At 36.4% G+C, this 17,100-nt stretch overlaps 4 protein-coding genes and 1 long non-coding RNA gene across 6 annotated transcripts in view; 3 read left to right on the forward strand and 2 right to left on the reverse strand.

Moving 5' to 3' along the window:
• The first annotated feature begins 33 nt into the window (after positions 1 to 33).
• Positions 34 to 6,053, forward strand: LOC100637784 (AP-1 complex subunit gamma-1). Its single transcript, XM_011411416.2, has 21 exons — positions 34 to 176; positions 268 to 486; positions 557 to 681; positions 737 to 793; positions 949 to 1,033; positions 1,389 to 1,562; positions 1,651 to 1,746; positions 1,799 to 1,879; positions 2,109 to 2,263; positions 2,689 to 2,943; positions 3,011 to 3,065; positions 3,119 to 3,241; positions 3,941 to 4,030; positions 4,074 to 4,183; positions 4,262 to 4,384; positions 4,499 to 4,622; positions 4,672 to 4,804; positions 4,922 to 5,020; positions 5,078 to 5,229; positions 5,348 to 5,446; positions 5,601 to 6,053. The coding sequence occupies exons 2-21, from the start codon at positions 283 to 285 to the stop codon at positions 5,703 to 5,705; spliced, it is 2,445 nt and encodes an 814-aa protein (XP_011409718.1). The 5' UTR covers positions 34 to 176; positions 268 to 282; the 3' UTR covers positions 5,706 to 6,053.
• A 74-nt stretch (positions 6,054 to 6,127) lies between these two features.
• On the forward strand, positions 6,128 to 10,172 carry LOC100633794 (septin-11-like). The gene is made up of 13 exons (XM_020007291.1): positions 6,128 to 6,242; positions 6,392 to 6,506; positions 6,874 to 6,987; positions 7,144 to 7,225; positions 7,273 to 7,413; positions 7,728 to 7,845; positions 7,945 to 8,034; positions 8,090 to 8,186; positions 8,439 to 8,490; positions 9,257 to 9,355; positions 9,446 to 9,536; positions 9,672 to 9,791; positions 9,843 to 10,172. The coding sequence occupies exons 1-13, from the start codon at positions 6,210 to 6,212 to the stop codon at positions 9,948 to 9,950; spliced, it is 1,260 nt and encodes a 419-aa protein (XP_019862850.1). The 5' UTR covers positions 6,128 to 6,209; the 3' UTR covers positions 9,951 to 10,172.
• A 167-nt stretch (positions 10,173 to 10,339) lies between these two features.
• On the forward strand, positions 10,340 to 10,942 carry LOC109591593 (uncharacterized). Of its 2 annotated transcripts, XR_002189894.1 has the most exons (3): positions 10,340 to 10,394; positions 10,453 to 10,546; positions 10,591 to 10,942. It is a non-coding gene; the product is annotated as an uncharacterized LOC109591593 (long non-coding RNA). The 2 variants fall into 2 exon arrangements; XR_002189890.1 differs by lacking the exon at positions 10,340 to 10,394 and having other exon boundaries at positions 10,406 to 10,546.
• Positions 10,943 to 12,089: 1,147 nt separating this feature from the next.
• Positions 12,090 to 14,841, reverse strand: LOC105316472 (uncharacterized). The gene is made up of 3 exons (XM_011411387.2): positions 13,328 to 14,841; positions 13,147 to 13,222; positions 12,090 to 12,776 (listed from the first exon to the last, which is right to left on the reverse strand). Exons 1-3 carry the CDS (start codon positions 13,612 to 13,614, stop codon positions 12,321 to 12,323), a joined length of 819 nt encoding a protein of 272 aa, XP_011409689.1. The 5' UTR covers positions 13,615 to 14,841; the 3' UTR covers positions 12,090 to 12,320.
• A 1,457-nt stretch (positions 14,842 to 16,298) lies between these two features.
• Positions 16,299 to 17,100, reverse strand: part of LOC100637907 (pre-mRNA-splicing regulator WTAP-like) — a 3,596-nt gene continuing 2,794 nt past the window's right edge. Inside the window, exon 8 of the mRNA XM_020007307.1 lies at positions 16,299 to 16,840. Coding sequence (XP_019862866.1) covers positions 16,584 to 16,840 — 257 coding nt within the window. The 3' untranslated portion in view covers positions 16,299 to 16,583. The remainder of the gene's footprint in view (positions 16,841 to 17,100) is intronic.

Consider the following 17,100-nt stretch of genomic DNA (forward strand, 5'->3'; position numbering starts at 1 on the left):
AATAATGGGCGGCTCCCGTGGGCCTTTTGTACCTCTGTGTAAGGAGACAAAATGGCGTCTTAGGCGAACCCCAAGTTTCTGTCTCTCCTGATATACTCCGAGACCTTTAGAGGCTGCTTTTATGCTCGTGGAAGGAGTGAAGATCAACTAACTTATCTCTTGTAGCTTTTTAACAAGTAAGAAAGCTTTAACTTGTAAAGCACGGTTTGCTTGAATTCATTTTCACATTATTTTGACCTCCACGTCCATTGCTCTCTGTTCTTTTAGATTCCCTTCTAAATAATGCCCATCATTTCGCTAAGATTGAAAGACCTCATTCGTGCAATTAGGGCTTGCCGAACTGCCCAAGACGAAAGGGATCTTGTCAACAAGGAGTGTGCTTTAATTAGAACATCTTTTCGAGAGGAAGACTCAGAGAATCGTGCCAGAAATGTAGCGAAATTATTGTACATACACATGATGGGATACCCCGCCCACTTTGGACAGGTATAACATGAAAGAGACTAAACTAAGAGATGTTTTGATTTCTCTCTCTTTTTCTCTCTCTCTCTCTCAGCTGGAGTGTCTCAAGTTAATTGCAAGTCCAACGTTTTCTGACAAACGTGTCGGATATTTAGGTGCTATGATGCTTCTGGACGAGAGACAAGATGTCCACCTGCTCATAACTAACTCGATGAAAAAGTACTCATCTTGTTTTTGATAAGCCTCTTACTCTTTCTCTCTCTCTCTCTTTTAGTGATATGAATCATCAAGTACAATATGTTGTGGGATTAGCTCTCTGTGCTTTGGGGAGGTATTGATATTCATTATTGCACATAATCCACACATACATGTACAAATGTACATGTATATGTACATGTACATTTACATGTACATATACAACAACATTATCCATAAAGCTACACACGTCTATTTACATATTTTAATTCTTATCTCTTTCTCCTCTAGCATTTGCTCTGAGGGCATGAGCAGAGATTTGTGTGGTGAAGTAGAAAAACTATTGAAGTCCACCAACCCTTACATAGTCAGAAAGGTAACAGAAGCCTCATGCATGTACATGTAAATCATTTTCAAGACATATACATGTACAATGTACATACATGCATATGCATGTACATACATGTATGCATGTACAATGTAAATGCAAATCATGTACATGTACATGATTTGCATCTCACAATCATTGTCACAATAAGACTTTGTCCCTTTCTCTCTTCTTCATAATCAAGATACATTATTCGCACTATGCATACACCATATACATGTATGTACATGTACATGTAGCTACATGTGTACATGTAGTTCATTGTACATGTACATGTACTTCATTGTACATGTTAATGTACTTCATTGTACATGTATCTTTCATTTTTGATTCCTTTCTATAGGCTGCCCTTTGTGCTGTTCGTCTAGTATACAAGGTCCCTGATCTAATGGAAGTATTCGTTCCTGCTACTCGCTCTCTCCTAAACGAGAAGAACCACGGCGTGTTACTAACCACTGTTTCCCTCGTAACAGCAATGTGTCAAGTTAATCCAGACTCTCTTTCACACTTCAGACGAGTAAGCTTATCACCTTTCCTTATTTGGATAATTAATGTGTAGTATTATGTGTGTATTATTCATGTGATGATGTATTTTCTTTTTTTAGTTTATTCCAAATCTCATTCGTATATTAAAAAACCTCGTTATGTCTGGCTATACGCCTGAGCACGATGTTCACGGCATTAGTGATCCCTTCCTTCAGGTAAGGACATGCCCCCTTAGTTAATTAATTAATTCTAGCCACGCCTCCTCAGGTACATATATTAAGACTGTTAAGGATATTAGGACGAGGGGACCAAGACTCAAGTGAAGCCATGAATGACATACTGGCCCAAGTGAGGAATATTTCAATGAATAATTATTAATATACATTTACATGTACATGTACATGTACATCAAAGGTTACCACTGTACATGTACATGTATTGTGTAATATTATTTTTATGAATATGAAAAGTTTTCTGAATGACTCATATACATGTGTGTATGTGTACATGTACATGTAAAAATTTTATTAGATACTCATATACAAATTCATTATCTCTCTGTCTCTCTTCTTTGCAGGTTGCCACTAACACTGAGAGTGGTAAGAATGTCGGTCATGCTGTACTCTACGAGACTGTCTTAACAATAATGGACATTATGTCAGAGAGTGGACTGCGTGTCCTAGCTATCAACATCCTCGGTCGCTTCCTTAGCAATAGCGACAGGAACATCCGGTACGTTCCAATTTTAAATAAAATAAAACTAAATTGTTTTGCGTGTGCAGAACTAAATTTTAAAACTAAATTTTTGTATATACATGTACATGTACACGACACGTACATGTGTTTTAATTTTGTGTATGCATATTGCACGGTATGTTCTGAAATTTGAAGTATTTTATTAATTTATAAACCCACACACACACACACACACACACACACACTCTTCTTTTATTTCATTTTTTACATGTACATGTATGCATTCACATGTGCATGTACATGTTTCTTCTTTATTCTCACATGTGCATGTACATGTTTCTTCTTTATTCTCACATGTGCATGTACATGTTTCTTCTTTATTCTCACATGTGCATGTACATGTTTCTTCTTTATTCTCACATGTGCATGTACATGTTTCTTCTTTATTCTCACCCTCTTAGCTACGTGGCACTCAATACTTTACTCAAAACTGTACATGTTGAACACAATGCTGTCCAGAGGCACAGGTCGACCATTTTGGACTGTCTCAAAGAGAACGACATCTCAATCCAAAAGAGGGCACTGGAGCTCTCGTTTGCTCTAATTAATGAGCACAACATCCGGTCCATAATGAAGGAGATAATGATATTCCTTGATACAGCAGAGCCGGAGTTTAAGAGTCAGATTTGCACCAATATTCTTCAAGTTACCGACAAGTGAGATAGATTTTATGCATTCACGTTTTAAAAATTTTATTCAAAATTTATTTTAAAAAATTATTAGATATTCTCCTGATCAGAGTTGGCATATTAATGCAGTTCTCTCAATGCTTATAAAGGTATGTAACGACATCACATGATGTCATATGATGTCGTATGATGTCACACGTAGGCTGGAGCTCACGTGCGTGAGGATTTAGTGTCCGGAATTATTTGCATGGTCTCTGATGCTGAGGATCTTCATGGATACAGCGCACACAAGCTGTTCTTTGCACTTCGGGATGATATCAGTCAGGTAAGATAGTACAGGGTCATGGGTTAAATTTCACCAAAAATGAAAGGGAGAGAATTACCCATTTTATAATTTTTTTTTCTGATGCATATACATTTTTTATGTTGTGTAGGAAGTTTGAGCTGATTCCAATTAAATTTGGATTTTTTATGAATTTTTAAAGTTGCTCCAAAATCGGGTAAAAGTCCCTGTACTATAGTACAGGGCTACAGGCCAAATTTCACAAAAAATGGAAAGGAGAAAATTCTCTATTTTTATAACTAATTCTGATACATATAGATGTTTTTATGTTGTGTAGAAAGTTTGAGCTGATTCCGATTAAATTTGGATTTTTTACGAATTTTTAAAGTTTGCTCCAAAATCGGGCCAAAGTCCCTGTACTATAGTACAGGGTCACAGGCCGAATTTCACAAAAAATCGAAAGGAGAAAATTCTCTATTTTCATAACTAATTCTGATACATATAGATGTTCTTATGTTGTGTAGAAAGTTTGAGCTGATTCCGATTAAATTTGGATTTTTTACGAATTTTTAAAGTTGCTCCAAATGCCATGTAGTCATACGTACTGTATGCTTTTTAGCTCGCTTAGCATGCTTTGCAGGAAACCCAGGAGAATATAATGACAGAAAATATGCATGTACATGTACATGTACATGTACAATGTAACTTTTATCTTTTTTTTTGTTGTACATGCACATGTAGCAACCGTTATGTCAAGTTGGTATATGGTCCATTGGTGAGTATGGTGATCTGTTGCTAGCAGATGAAACAGGAAGTGACACGCCCTCTGAAGTAAGTTTGTCATAGACCACGCCCATTGACACGCCCTCTGCAGGTGACAGAAGAAGACGTCCTTGATGTTGTTTTAAAGGTTTTGAAAAGTCCTCAGTCTTCACAGATCACTAGAAGTTATGCGATAAATGCAATCATGAAACTATCAACCAGGTACATGTATATTAGTGAAGGCATTTTATCGTCATTATTATTATTATTTATTTATTTATTTATTTATTTATTTTGTAGGTTCTCGTCCACTTTGCCACAGATAAAATCGATAATATCTCAGTATTGCAATAACCTGGACACAGAGCTACAGCAAAGAGCTGTGGAATATGGAGCCATCTTTAGCAAACACGATGGAATGAGGCAAGAAAGTCCATATCTAAAATATACTGATTATGTATAGTATACTAAAGATATACTGTAGTATACTGAAAAAATACCGTTAGTATCCTGAGATATACTATTTTTCATTAATAGGAGTGGCATTTTTGAGAGGATGCCCCTAATGGGAAAGGGAGGGACTTCAGGTGGCGTCGTTGAAAATGCAAAACTTTTAGAAAACGGAGAACCCGAGAAAGAACAAATATCACTCGTTTCGGAGGTATTTCTTTTTAATATTGTGTGTGTGTGGTCAATTATTTTTATTATAGCCGGCTCCAACTGCCCAAGAGCCATCACTGTTGGATTTACTGGGAGGAGACGTCACTCCGACTGTTGCCCCTCCCACTTCTGGAGGCGGAGCCTTGTTGGACCTCCTTGATATGAGCCCACCAACAACACTTGGTAAATCACATCCTTTATAGTTTAAAATATTTTATTAAATTGCAATAATTTAAACTCTTATATTTAAAACTACATGTACATGTACATGTATTTATGCTTGTGTTTATATTATTTTAGCTCTACCCATTACCTCTGGTGGTGATTTTGGAGGACTAATGGACCTATTGGGTGGACCAGGAGATTCTACTCTTCCTCCACCTCCTCCAGTATCACAGAGTGGGTCTTTGAAATCGCATTAACTTTTCAAATTATTTTTAAAAATTCCTCATTCAGGTATTCCCAGTATTATAGCTTTTGAGAAGAATAGTTTAAAGATTGAGTTCCACTTTGAAAAGAATGGGACAAATATAAGCATCACCCTTCTAGCCACTAATTCTTCAAATCTTCCATTTAGTGATTTTGTATTTCAAGCAGCTATACCAAAAGTCAGTCAAGCAATGAAATAAAATTAAAATATTTCATAGATAAAATGAAGCAGACTCATGTACACATGTGTTTTATACTTGTAATGATAAATGCTAATTCTTTTTTGCTCTTTTGTAGACTTTTAAGCTTCAGATGCAGCCTCCTAGTGGGAATGTCATACCAGCACACAATCAGGGGAATGTGACACAAGTTATAAATATTGAGAATCCACAAAAAGTGAGAGAGAGAGAGAGGGGAGAGAGAGAGAGAGAGAGAGAGAGAGAGAGAGAGAGAGGAGAGAGAGGGGAGAGAGAGACGAGAGGGAGGAAAGAACATAAGAGAGAAACACAAAGGCTTATGTTCATAATGAGCCTCTTCCTGTTCCTTACAGCAACCGTTAAGAATGAAGACAAGGATTAATTACACTGTCTCAGGTGCCCCTGTTCTAGAACAAGGAGAAGTGAACAACTTCCCTCCTGAACTTAACCAATTTTAAACGCACTATTATTATTATTATTATTATTATTATTATTATTATTATTATTATTATTATTATTATTATTATTATTATTATTATTATTATTATTATTATTATTATTATTATTATTATTTGCTATGATTATTGATTATTCTTAGATTTCAATGTTAGTAATGCTGTATCTATTACAAGACAATGCATCTTCTCTCTCAAAAAAAACTCTTTTCTTTTTTGTATTCTTTTTTTCCTATTATTATAATGTCCTAGAGTGATTACTACTATCTAGTGTATTCTCTTTTCACTAATTCTTTTATTTAACAATTGTTTCTGAAGCTGTTTTATTTCTACAAAAAGTATTTTAATCTCTACTTTGGCGGGCGCGGGAGAATACTCCGCTTTTTCAACATTCCGTATATCTCCGTTACAAGGTGCGGATCACGTGAGACTCTCATAATTGGGATTCCAGTGGTGGAGAATTGTGTGGAGAGGGCTATAGGAGAAGCAGTAGATTGAAGTTACAGAATGTCTTCCTACACTGACGTTCATCGTGTCCTGGTGAGTAATAATACTGGAAAATGATAGATGAATTTTTGACTGATTATTAGTATACTGTACAAGTGCAGTTTGAATATTTTTAACTTTTACCATTCTCCACTGATATTCATTATGTATGTATAACTTTTCTATTTCACTTTATTAAACAGGGCAACACATCCCGTAATCTTGATTTGACTGGCCATGTCGGGTTCGATAGCCTCCCTGATCAACTTGTCAACAAGTCCGTCAAGAAAGGATTTGACTTCAACATACTCTGCATTGGTAAGGAAGGGACCTGGGGTGTGGACATTAATTAGAGATAGTATTCTTGGGCATTAATTAGAGTAATGTTCGTATATTTTTATTGGTGTGACATTTGGCTGTTTTTGGTTGTAGCCAGGGTTGTTCTGTTGTATATAGCTATTTTGTTATTTGTCCTTATGCTTTTATTGATGATGTGTGGTATAATGAAGGGTTTGTGACATATCTGAAGAATGTGGACAATGCTTACAATCGTTATGTCATCATATCTTAATATATATCTATCTATCTATCTCTCTCTCTGTCTCTGTCTCTGTCTGTCTGTCTGTCTGTCTCTCTCTCTCTCCCCCCCCCCTCTCTCTCTCTCTCTCTCTCTCTTTCTTTCTAGGTGAAACTGGGATCGGTAAGTCAACGTTGATGGATTCTCTCTTCAAGGAGGATTTCAAAGACACTCCTGTCTCACACAAGCAACCTGACGTGAAACTAAGCCACAATACCTACAGTGAGTATTAGTATACTAGAATATACCGACTAATATACTAGAATATACTGATTAGTATACTGAGTTATTTATTATAATACTAGAGCTAGAGTATACAGACTAATATACTGGAATATACCGATTAGTATATTGAGTTATTTACTATTGTTATTTTAGGTTTGAGAGAGGGGAATGTGAGGCTAAGACTAACTGTAGTTAGCACTGAAGGTTTTGGTGATCAGATCAACAAAGAGCACAGGTTTGTTGTTACTATTTTTAGAACAGACTCAAAGCCCCTCCCCCTAGTAATACAGCCATCGTGAAGTACATTGATGAGCAGTACGAGAGTTTCCTTCAAGAAGAGCTGAAGATAAAGCGAGACCTTGTATCCTTTCACGACACAAGGATCCATGCTTGCATTTACTTTATATGTCCAACTGGACACTCGTAAGTTTTTTAATTAATAATTAATGATAGGGGCTTGGGCCAGTAAGATAACAAGTAACAACAATATAGAAAATAGGATATTAGAAATTGTTACTGTGGTATCATTTATTTTGTTGTTGTTGTTGATCTTTAAATGTGGTGTTGTGGGCTTTATTTGGAGTTAATAAGTGGAGGTGTGTTACTAGTGATTTGATTGATAGGATTTTTGTGGTTAATTAAGTCCATTTTAATTCATTTTGGATTGTCATGAGAGATTTGTACATTCAATTCTCTCTCACTCACTCTCTCTCACTCTCTCTCTCTCACTCTCTCAGTTTAAAATCACTTGATTTGGTATGTATGAAGGAACTTGATCAGAAAGTGAACATAATCCCAATAATAGCTAAAGCTGATACCATTGCTCGCTCTGAACTAGAAGACTTTAAGAAAAGGGTAACTAACATTACTATTACTACTATTATTATTATTATTATTATATTATTATTATTATTAATATTACGTCATGTGATACATGGATGGTTTTTCCTGTAGATAATGGATGAGATAATCACTAACGATATTCGCATTTATCAATTCCCGACTTCTGACGAATCGGTGGCTGACCTGAACCAAAAAATGAATGTAAGAGAAGAGAGATGCAATTAAATATATCATTTTTCTGTTTTATTGATTATAGTCACAGCTTCCTTTTGCTGTTATTGGCAGTCGGGAAGAAGTTGAAGTTGGAGGAAAGAAAGTCCGAGCCAGGAAGTATCCATGGGGCACTGTTGAAGGTGTGTATATGTACATGTATTAGCGTTTAATGAAATGAATTACATATATATGTACATATATACCAAATTTAATGTACCTCAATACACTCAAGCACAATAATGTACTGGCCCATTACCTCAACATGGAGGTGTACCTACCTCCTGTCCACTAGCTAAGGCTTCATCTTCCTATGTACATGTATATGTACATATATATATACATGTACATATATCTACACTCGTGATTGGTGTACATGTATTTTTCTTTTCTAGTTGAGAATGAAGCTCATTGCGATTTCACTAAACTACGTGAGATGCTCCTGAGGTTAGTGCAAATACAACATGTATGTTTTTATGATAGAAAAAGTTGTGAGAGTTTTGAGCAATTTTTTTAATGCTTGTGCTATAGTACAGGGCACTTTTTGGAAATTAGGAGTTTTTAAAATGATCGTAACTCGAAAATTTTAAGTCAGAATTGACTCACACTTTCTACATAGCATAAGGACATCAATGTGTATTAGAAAATGTAATAAAAATTGGGAGTCATTTCGGAGCCATTTTTTGGAAAAAACCATGGACTATAGCCTTGTGTGTTTTTCAAAATTTTGGCCTTTTCTAAAAATGGCCGTAACTCAAAAAATTGAAGTCGGAATCAACTCAAACTTTCTACACAGCATAAAGACACCAATATGTATCAGAAAATGTAATAAAAATTGGGTGTGATTTCGGAGCCATTTTTTGGAAAAAACCATGGGCTTATAGTACAGGGTATTTTTCAGAAAATGGCCAATTTTTAAAAATGGCTGTAACTTGAAAAATTGAAGTCAGAATTGGCTTAAACTTTCTACACAGCATAAGGACACCAATATGTATCAGAAAATATAATATAAATTTGAGATGATTTTTGAAGCATTTTTTGGAAAAAAAATCATGGGCTGTATAATAATAGCCTATCCTTTTTTTACTGAAATCAGTTGATTTTGGAGCCAATTTTTTGGAAAAAAAAAACAACGCTATAAAAATTATGTGATGTACATGTACACTATACATGTACTTATGCTTATCTTTAAAATGTACGTACATGTATTTAGGGTCAATATGGAGGATTTGAGGGAAAAGACTCACTACCAGCACTATGAGCTGTATCGCAAGAAAAGACTTGAGGAGATGGGCTTTGAAGACAATACAGGGTAAAGGAATGAAGAAAACAATATATCAATTACTATTTATTATTATTATTATTATTATTATTATTATTATTATTATTTATTGTCCCACAGTCTTTCGGAGGCTTATGAGCAGAAGAGGAAGGAGCACTTCAAAGAAATGCAATCCAAGGAAGAGCACATGCGACAAATGTTTGTCCAGAAGGTTAGAACTGTTACCATGGGAATACTGTTACCATGGGAATCTTTTGTCAGGGGCCGGGAGGGAATAGTGACACGCCCATTTTAATTAGTACAATATGGTGACAATAGTACTTGTATATTTATTTTTTATTTTTAGGTGAAAGAAAAAGAGGCCGAGCTTAAGCTAGCAGAGCAGAAATTGCACGACGAGTTTGAAAAATTGCGCCAACAGCATTCGGAGAAAAAGGCTGCCCTGGACGAGAGGAAACGCCTCCAAGTGGGCATGGCTTTGTATTATCATTTTTATTTTATTTCTCCGAATTTTTAGGAAGCTGAAATAAAAGAATTTAATAAGAAGAAAGCTGCTTTGCAATCTCAAAGGGCTCAATCCGAGCTTCAGCAGTTGAAAAACACGCCCACCACAAAGAAGAAGTGATAATTGATTGGGTGTGGTTTGCATTGACCACGCCTATTTTCAGTGTGATGCAATGCAATCATGTTATCAGTAGAAAACACACATTCCTCTATTATTATTATTATCATTATTATTATTATATTTTGGAAAATCTAAATTTTAACATTAGCGAGTGATTTTTTTTCTAATGGACAGAGCAATTATGTTTTTTAAATAAAATAATTTTTGGCAGTTTAAAATGTATCTATAAAAATCTCAATAGTGGAGAAATGCAGGGAGATGGACATGTGTATAGATGGAAACTCCACCTTTTGCAGAAAAAAATGAGAAATAGAATTTTAATTTTAAAGGGTGGGTGTACTCGCTGCGGTATTATTGCTCCTCCTCTGCGTAGGCGGGCCCTGACCTGCTTTTTCTTGGAAGGGCAAAATTCTAAGAACTGTGTACACACACTACACATTCATGGTAGTAGCAACAGTTCACATATAATGCACATTTACCGAGAAACATCTTTACTTTGCAGCGGAAAGCCCTTTTCTTGTGCTACTTTCCTATTTGTGTGTGTGCCTACTTTTCCGCGAATGATAGCGAAAATGCTGCCAATTCCTCTTGAGGAGGTAAGTGCTGTGTGTATTTTATAACTGCTAATGTAAATAAATAGACAAAGGCTCAATGCTGATAACATCAGCCCTCACCATTGAGACGGCTCTTCCTAGAAAGAGTAGCTACTAAACTATAAATGTTTTAAAGCCTCGTTGCATGTCAGACTGTCTGCTGTTTATGGTAACAGCTAGCTATCTCTGCAGGTCCATGCAGCTAACAGTGCATGGATCTTTCTGACATTGTTTAGTGATTGCTCCAATGGCAGTAAGCAGAGCTTCCTTTGACTATTATAATGTATTCTAAATCATGCTGCTCAATGATTCTTATAATTGCTGCTCATTTTTGCATTTTATATTGATGGCAATTGTAAACCTAGCTCTTCCATGCAAACAGTTGTGTGACTAATATAAGATTTAGAGCTGTCTGGTGCATATTTTTTCCATTTGGCTGATTACCTAACACTGTTTAATGTTTTGACGTAGTAATCTCACTTCTCTTGTTTCTCGGTTACCTTCTCTATCACTCTTCCATTGAAATTCTATTTCCTGGCATGGTCATGATGATAGACAGTATGCCTACGACGACATCATATCACCTGACACCTCCACGTTTCCAGGGCGACGGTTGCCACTAGTTACATATGCACATACTCAAAAATGCAAGAGTAGAGATAGAGAGTGGATGAGCTAGGCCAGTACTGTAGCCCAGGCAAAGGATTGTGTGTGTGTGTATGCACCATCCATTATTACTATGAAAAGCAATTATCTCACAATTATCACTAACTAGCTCTTTACAGGCAGCCATTGAATTCATGGTAACAGTGGTTACTCTATAACCATGAAATAGGCTAATTGAAATTCATATTTAGTGTTTAGTGTTTACAAGAGGAGTTTCATGATTCTCTGTAAATGTACATCCAATGTATCCGTACATTTCTTATGCATCTCCTATACCGGTATCTATTCTTGGAGCTCATTCTCTGCTAATTTGTACCACTTGGTAACAGGGTGAGTACTATAAGATTATGAGCCTAACTGTGCCAGGCCAAAATTGGGCAGTTATTTGTACTTTCAAACCTTAATCTTTCCTCTTTATTATGCACTATTACTCTTTGTTGGTACATGCATGTACTCCAGTAATCTTTCTGTTTATTACAACGGGACTTTGTTCATTTTTTGACTTCTAGAAAGTTTGTGTCCACCGTAGTACTCAACAATAGTCAACAAAGGAACAGGAATGATAGAGAACTATACCCAATTACAATACTTCAATTGTGTTACTACAAGAAATGCTATTTTAGCATTGTATAATGTTACACAGAGTCCATTCAGGGCAAATTCTAGGTAATTGTTATGTTAGCATTCATTGTTACAGGTAATTCAGGGAACCCACATACAGAAATAGAAAATTTTAATTTCATTGCCCTGTATACATTAGCTGGGAACAATTATGATAGGAGCTATTCAATATTTTGATATGATTACAGTATTTTTTATACTGAACACATTGTTTGCATAGTCCCAAATGTTATTAATTATTTATTTTAGAATTCTCATATCCAGTGGCCATTAAATAGTTATAATAATAAGAATAATAATAGTAATAATAGTGATGAGATTTGTTTTCAAAAGAGAAGTGTGTTATTACAGAGTTCAACTCTTTGAAAAGAGGAGGTCAGAGAGAGAAAGAAAGATTAGCCAATTGATAAGATAAAAATAATAATATACACATTTCTTGGAAAGAGAGAAAGAGAGCAGAAGGATAAGAGGAAAAAGTAATGTAATACTACTATGTTGAACTACTAGCTATTTCTACACAGTCACTTGAACCCATTGGAACTTCTTGTTCCTTTACACTTAGATTCTCCTCTGAATACTCGCTACCTGTGCTAGACGTTCTCTGCGAATGAGTTTTCGTCCAGTCGATAGGTTTGAGCGTTATACCCATGTCTTCTAGCGTGTGTCCCATTCTGTAGTTAAGAACAAGTCGTCCTACCTCGGCGTCCATTTTCCACATCTTTTTGAGTCTCACTTCGTACGGTCTCGTTCTGTTCAAATACTTTCCCTTTTTTGTCGTCGACATTGTGTAAGAACCGGCCGTGACTACCCGGGCATCTTTCTTATTCGCCTGATAGAATTTAGTGTCGCTCATTGGTCTGTATTCTTCTTTAACAAAGTGTCCTTTCTTGCGTACTATAGTGATTGTGCCAATGTCGTCTTTACGCGACGAATCAATGCGATCTTCCTATAAATATAAAAGAAAGTTAATAATAAAAATAATGGAATCTCATTTTAAGTACGCATAGCATCTCACTCTCTCTCACTATGATTTTCAGTTTCTCACTTATACTCACTGAGCCATTCCACCACTCACCCTGTCTACTAAATAGTTTGTACAACCAAAGTGAGGAAAAGACAAGGAAATAGCAATGCCATTGTGTCCTTATACTGTTAACAGCTTACAGGCTACCACTTGTTTATAGTAAAGCTTACAAATGCAGTAAGCACAATGGGAAGCTAATGTCAGAATAATAAAGGGTCATTGACGGCTCAGCTTAAGCTTGTTAAAAGTTCACACTTTTCTTTTTGTCTAGGTTTATGTTACAATAACTAACCGCGTTCCGGGCAAATCTTGGAAGAGCGAAGAGAAATTCTTTCGTTCCACCTCTGTCCGTAAAGCCACGGATCAATCTGAGAGAAGAAAGAAAGAAAGAAAGAGAAGAAAAGGATCATGTTAGTAATAATAATATTTTTTTCATTGCAAGTATTGATAGTTTATTTGTTTTTCTTTTATACCTTGTTTCTCCTTTTTCTAGCAAAGCTTTGGTGACCAGGACTCCGTCCACGTATATGAAGAACGCTGAGGTCTCGCAATGCGTTCCTAGCCTCAGGAGTATCTCGTATGGTGTGACTGGGAAGTTCTGGACTTCTTTCTCCCCGTTCACCATCTCAGAGATCTCCTGCTGGTAGCTGTACGGAGTCCATAAGTTACTCTCAACGTAGTTCTGGCCACTATGCTCGTACTCTGGGAGTGGAACTCGGCCTACCAGCACTCTAAATGCAAAGTTATTGTCAGAAGGCATCTTTCCAATCTTCAGTTGAACTGCTAAGCTGCTCTTCTTTCAGCGTGCTTGTGAGTGTGTTGCTATCAATTGAAAAGAGCAGGGACAGGAGTGGCCTTTATATAATACGCCCTCATCAATTTCCTTTGAATTCATTATCATTTCCTTCAACATTAAAAATGCATCATGTGCAGCTTGTGCAGCCAGCCACAGTCAGTTGCTATGGCTGAGGCTTGCACATAATTACTAAATCTTTTATAAGGATTGCATGAACTGAGTTTTCGTGGAATGCTTATGCAGTTACATGCATGTGCACAAATGCATGGCTGAACAAGACAGATGCATGCATGTGTAGTCAATCATCTGCTTATAAATAGTACTACCAATGGATACTGGCGATATCATGTTGTTGACTTGTGAGGTACATTTTGAATGCTCACTATACTGAAGTTGTTCAACGTATGCTGAGATGCAGTGAGGTTTGAGTCAATCGGTCACATGCAGCAGTTATTAAACTTTTATGACTAGTATGTCCTCAGTTACATAATAGTTATAAAAGACGAAGGATGGGAGTTGGCTATCATCATAATCAATTAGGGACTGAAATCTAATTAGTGATTTTAGTTGGAAATTGGAACACATTTGGTGACAGTCATAATAATATTGTCTAGCTATGCTAACACTGGCTACAAGAATGAACTATAATCAATAGCAACCACTTCCTATATCATACTCGGGAATGACTGTTGTTGAACTCTAGTGCTATTATGGGAAACAAACACGTACATTTATCTATACAGGATGATGAGTAATGGCATACATATAGTTCCAATATGGAGAAGGGACGGAGAGAGTTCCATTTTCCCTATCATCGAAAGTGAATCCACTTTAAAAGCCAGTATGCATGGAGTATAGCACTAATGGTATTAGTGACTGTACTAGCTGCATAAACACATCCAGTTAAGCTGTAATGGCAGTTTACTACAATCCTGGTGGTTTAAGTGGAATTACCACCCATGCAGCTTAGTAATGAACTCCTGACTCATCCATTTCCTATTAATTTGCATTACTATCAAAAATACAACCACTCTAATAAAGATATATAATAAAAAATGTCTTTCATGCACTATAGTCCTCATGAATTTAGGGCTGCCTGCATGTTACGCATAATTAACAATGATATTCACTACATGTTTGTCTGAGCCAAGTGTTTTCCCAGGAAAGCTACAGATGAATTTTATCGATTCTCAGAATAACGTAATCTGATATTTCCTATGAATAAAATTAACGGTAAAATTAGTATGCAGCATTTCATCATGTGCATGTACTTGTACGTGCATGTACATGTACATTGCTACTATGACATCATCCAGGCCTTAGACCCTTGGACTGTTGTAACCCTGCACAAGTTAATGCAGTCACGACATTTCTTGGCAAAGTATGCTTAGTCTGATTCAACAATTGCTCAGCTATTATCATACTTCTGATGTCATTATGACAATGATGATATTTTAAGACAGAGCTGCTCTTCCCATGAAAGGCATTGAAGTAACTACTGTCCATCATTAAAGCTCTACAAGGAGTTATTGTAAAGCTATAGCAGAAGCTGTTGTTTTAATCTATTTCACTTAATCCTTTTAACTATGAGCACAAGTGATCAGTTCACACTTTATGTTATCATAATAAGTAACAGACACACACACACACACACACATGCTGCATTCTCTCATTGTATATCCACACACACTTACTCCTTACATCATTTACCATATAACCACACACTTACTGAGAAATGACATGTTGCCACACATGCATAAAATAAACACACAAGCCTAAAGTGATAGTGTGTACGTGTATGCTTGTGAATGTGTACATGCTAGACACGTTTATAATTCCAACTAAAGGTAGTGCTGGAAGCATTATTATCAAGATTCAGTGAAAATATTGGATAACGTTATGTTCTCAAATTCTCAGTGTTATATAATGTTTAATGAACGAAGCCATGCTTATGCTACCTGCCAGTATTACATGCATTTCATTTCACGGCAATTAGAAGCAACAGTGAAAACAAGCTTTAGCTTTTTTGTGAATGTATAAACTCAAAAGAGAGCTGCTAAGATAGAAACGGACGAGGAATTTTAAGGAAAATATTGCATTTTTACTCTGGCATACAACACAACCATGTCATTTACTTAGAAGGTAAAGTTACGCATCTAACATTTGATCTATTATGAAGCAAATCGGCCAATAAAAAACAATTCCTGAGGAAAGCCATCAGAATGTAGTTGAATAGCAGTAATACAATACTCCAAACAGAAGACATATAGATAACTATCAGACTAATAGTCGTACACTGCATAATACACACGCAGTACAAAGCAATGCTTTTATGTGCAGCTTTTCTTGCTAATAAAGTTGTATGCATGCCTTAATCTTCACACAAGGATACACTTCTAATGAAATACACCTTCTGTGGGGTTGGGGTGCTAATATCAAGTAATGTGTACATGGTCATAATCCTCAGATCATTGTACTTTGGAATTTTCCTTGAACTGTTACAATTAACCACAAAGAGTGACATATGTGCCTACTATGATAGTGTGACAATCTTACGAGGAGGAATGTTGTATTTTAATTTATTATTTCATAGTAGGGGCTTCCGCTTCATCTGGTTTGGCTTTTATCGTGAAATATGTACACGTACGTGTAGACAAAGATTTAATCATTTTACTTTTCATATTGACTGAGTGAAGGAGGAATGGGCAAATGTAGTGAGAGAGAGAGAGAATGTGCATGTATGCGTGTAAAGTTTATTATTATCATTATTAATAACGTAAAATATAGATAGAGAGGGGGAGATACAGAAGTGGAAAAAAGCTAAAATTATAATACAAAATAATAATAATAATAACATAAAGATAATAATAATAATAATTAAAAGCCAAAAATGACAAACATTTAAACATTAACTTTAACACAAACAACTAAACCTACTCTTGACTCCTTACACTATCACTGTTCTCACCCAGAGACGAGGGAGAGGGTCCATTAATTTTGGGCGGAGCTTTCTCAGCCCCTCCTCCTCCTCCTCCCCTGTCTCCTTCGGCCGTCACTGTGGGCGGAGCTTTGGAGGCTGTGTCTGTTTTCTTGGGTCTTGGGGAGTCTTTGATTTGCTGCTGTTGATGGAGAATAGTAGCTAACAACATATCACTCTCTTCATCTTGCTGTATGACATACTCTGCCACTTCTAATAAGAGAAAGAGAGAGAGGGGGGAGAGAGAGGGGGGAGAGAGAGAGGGGGGGGAGAGAGAGAGAGGGGGGGAGAGAGAGAAAGAGGAGAGAGAGAGAGGGGGGGAGAGAGAGAAAGAGAGAGAGAGAGAGAGGGGGGGAGAGAGAAAGAGAGAGAAAGAGAGAGAGAGAGAAAGAGAGAGAGAGAGAGGGGGGGGGGGAGAGAGAAAAAGAGAGAGAAAGAGGGGGGGGGGGGGGGAAAAAAAAGGGGGAAAAAAA

This window comes from Amphimedon queenslandica, unplaced genomic scaffold (genome assembly GCF_000090795.2).
Source record: "Amphimedon queenslandica unplaced genomic scaffold, v1.1 AMPQUscaffold_13509, whole genome shotgun sequence".
NCBI classification, from domain to species: Eukaryota; Metazoa; Porifera; class Demospongiae; order Haplosclerida; family Niphatidae; genus Amphimedon; species Amphimedon queenslandica.

Coding starts and splice junctions, on each gene's coding strand:
- LOC100637784 (XM_011411416.2), top strand. CDS start 283: ATGCCCATCATTTCGCTAAGATTGAAAGACCTCATTCGTGCAATTAGG. Junction 3,066..3,118: donor TTCTCTCAATGCTTATAAAG/GTATGTAACGAC, acceptor TGTCACACGTAG/GCTGGAGCTCACGTGCGTGA. Junction 5,230..5,347: donor TTCAAGCAGCTATACCAAAA/GTCAGTCAAGCA, acceptor GCTCTTTTGTAG/ACTTTTAAGCTTCAGATGCA.
- LOC100633794 (XM_020007291.1), top strand. CDS start 6,210: ATGTCTTCCTACACTGACGTTCATCGTGTCCTG. Junction 6,507..6,873: donor CTTCAACATACTCTGCATTG/GTAAGGAAGGGA, acceptor CTTTCTTTCTAG/GTGAAACTGGGATCGGTAAG. Junction 8,187..8,438: donor TCCATGGGGCACTGTTGAAG/GTGTGTATATGT, acceptor TTTCTTTTCTAG/TTGAGAATGAAGCTCATTGC.
- LOC105316472 (XM_011411387.2), bottom strand. CDS start 13,614: ATGCCTTCTGACAATAACTTTGCATTTAGAGTGCTGGTAGGCCGAGTT. Junction 13,223..13,327: donor CTAGAAAAAGGAGAAACAAG/GTATAAAAGAAA, acceptor TTCTTCTCTCAG/ATTGATCCGTGGCTTTACGG. Junction 12,777..13,146: donor CAAGATTTGCCCGGAACGCG/GTTAGTTATTGT, acceptor TTATATTTATAG/GAAGATCGCATTGATTCGTC.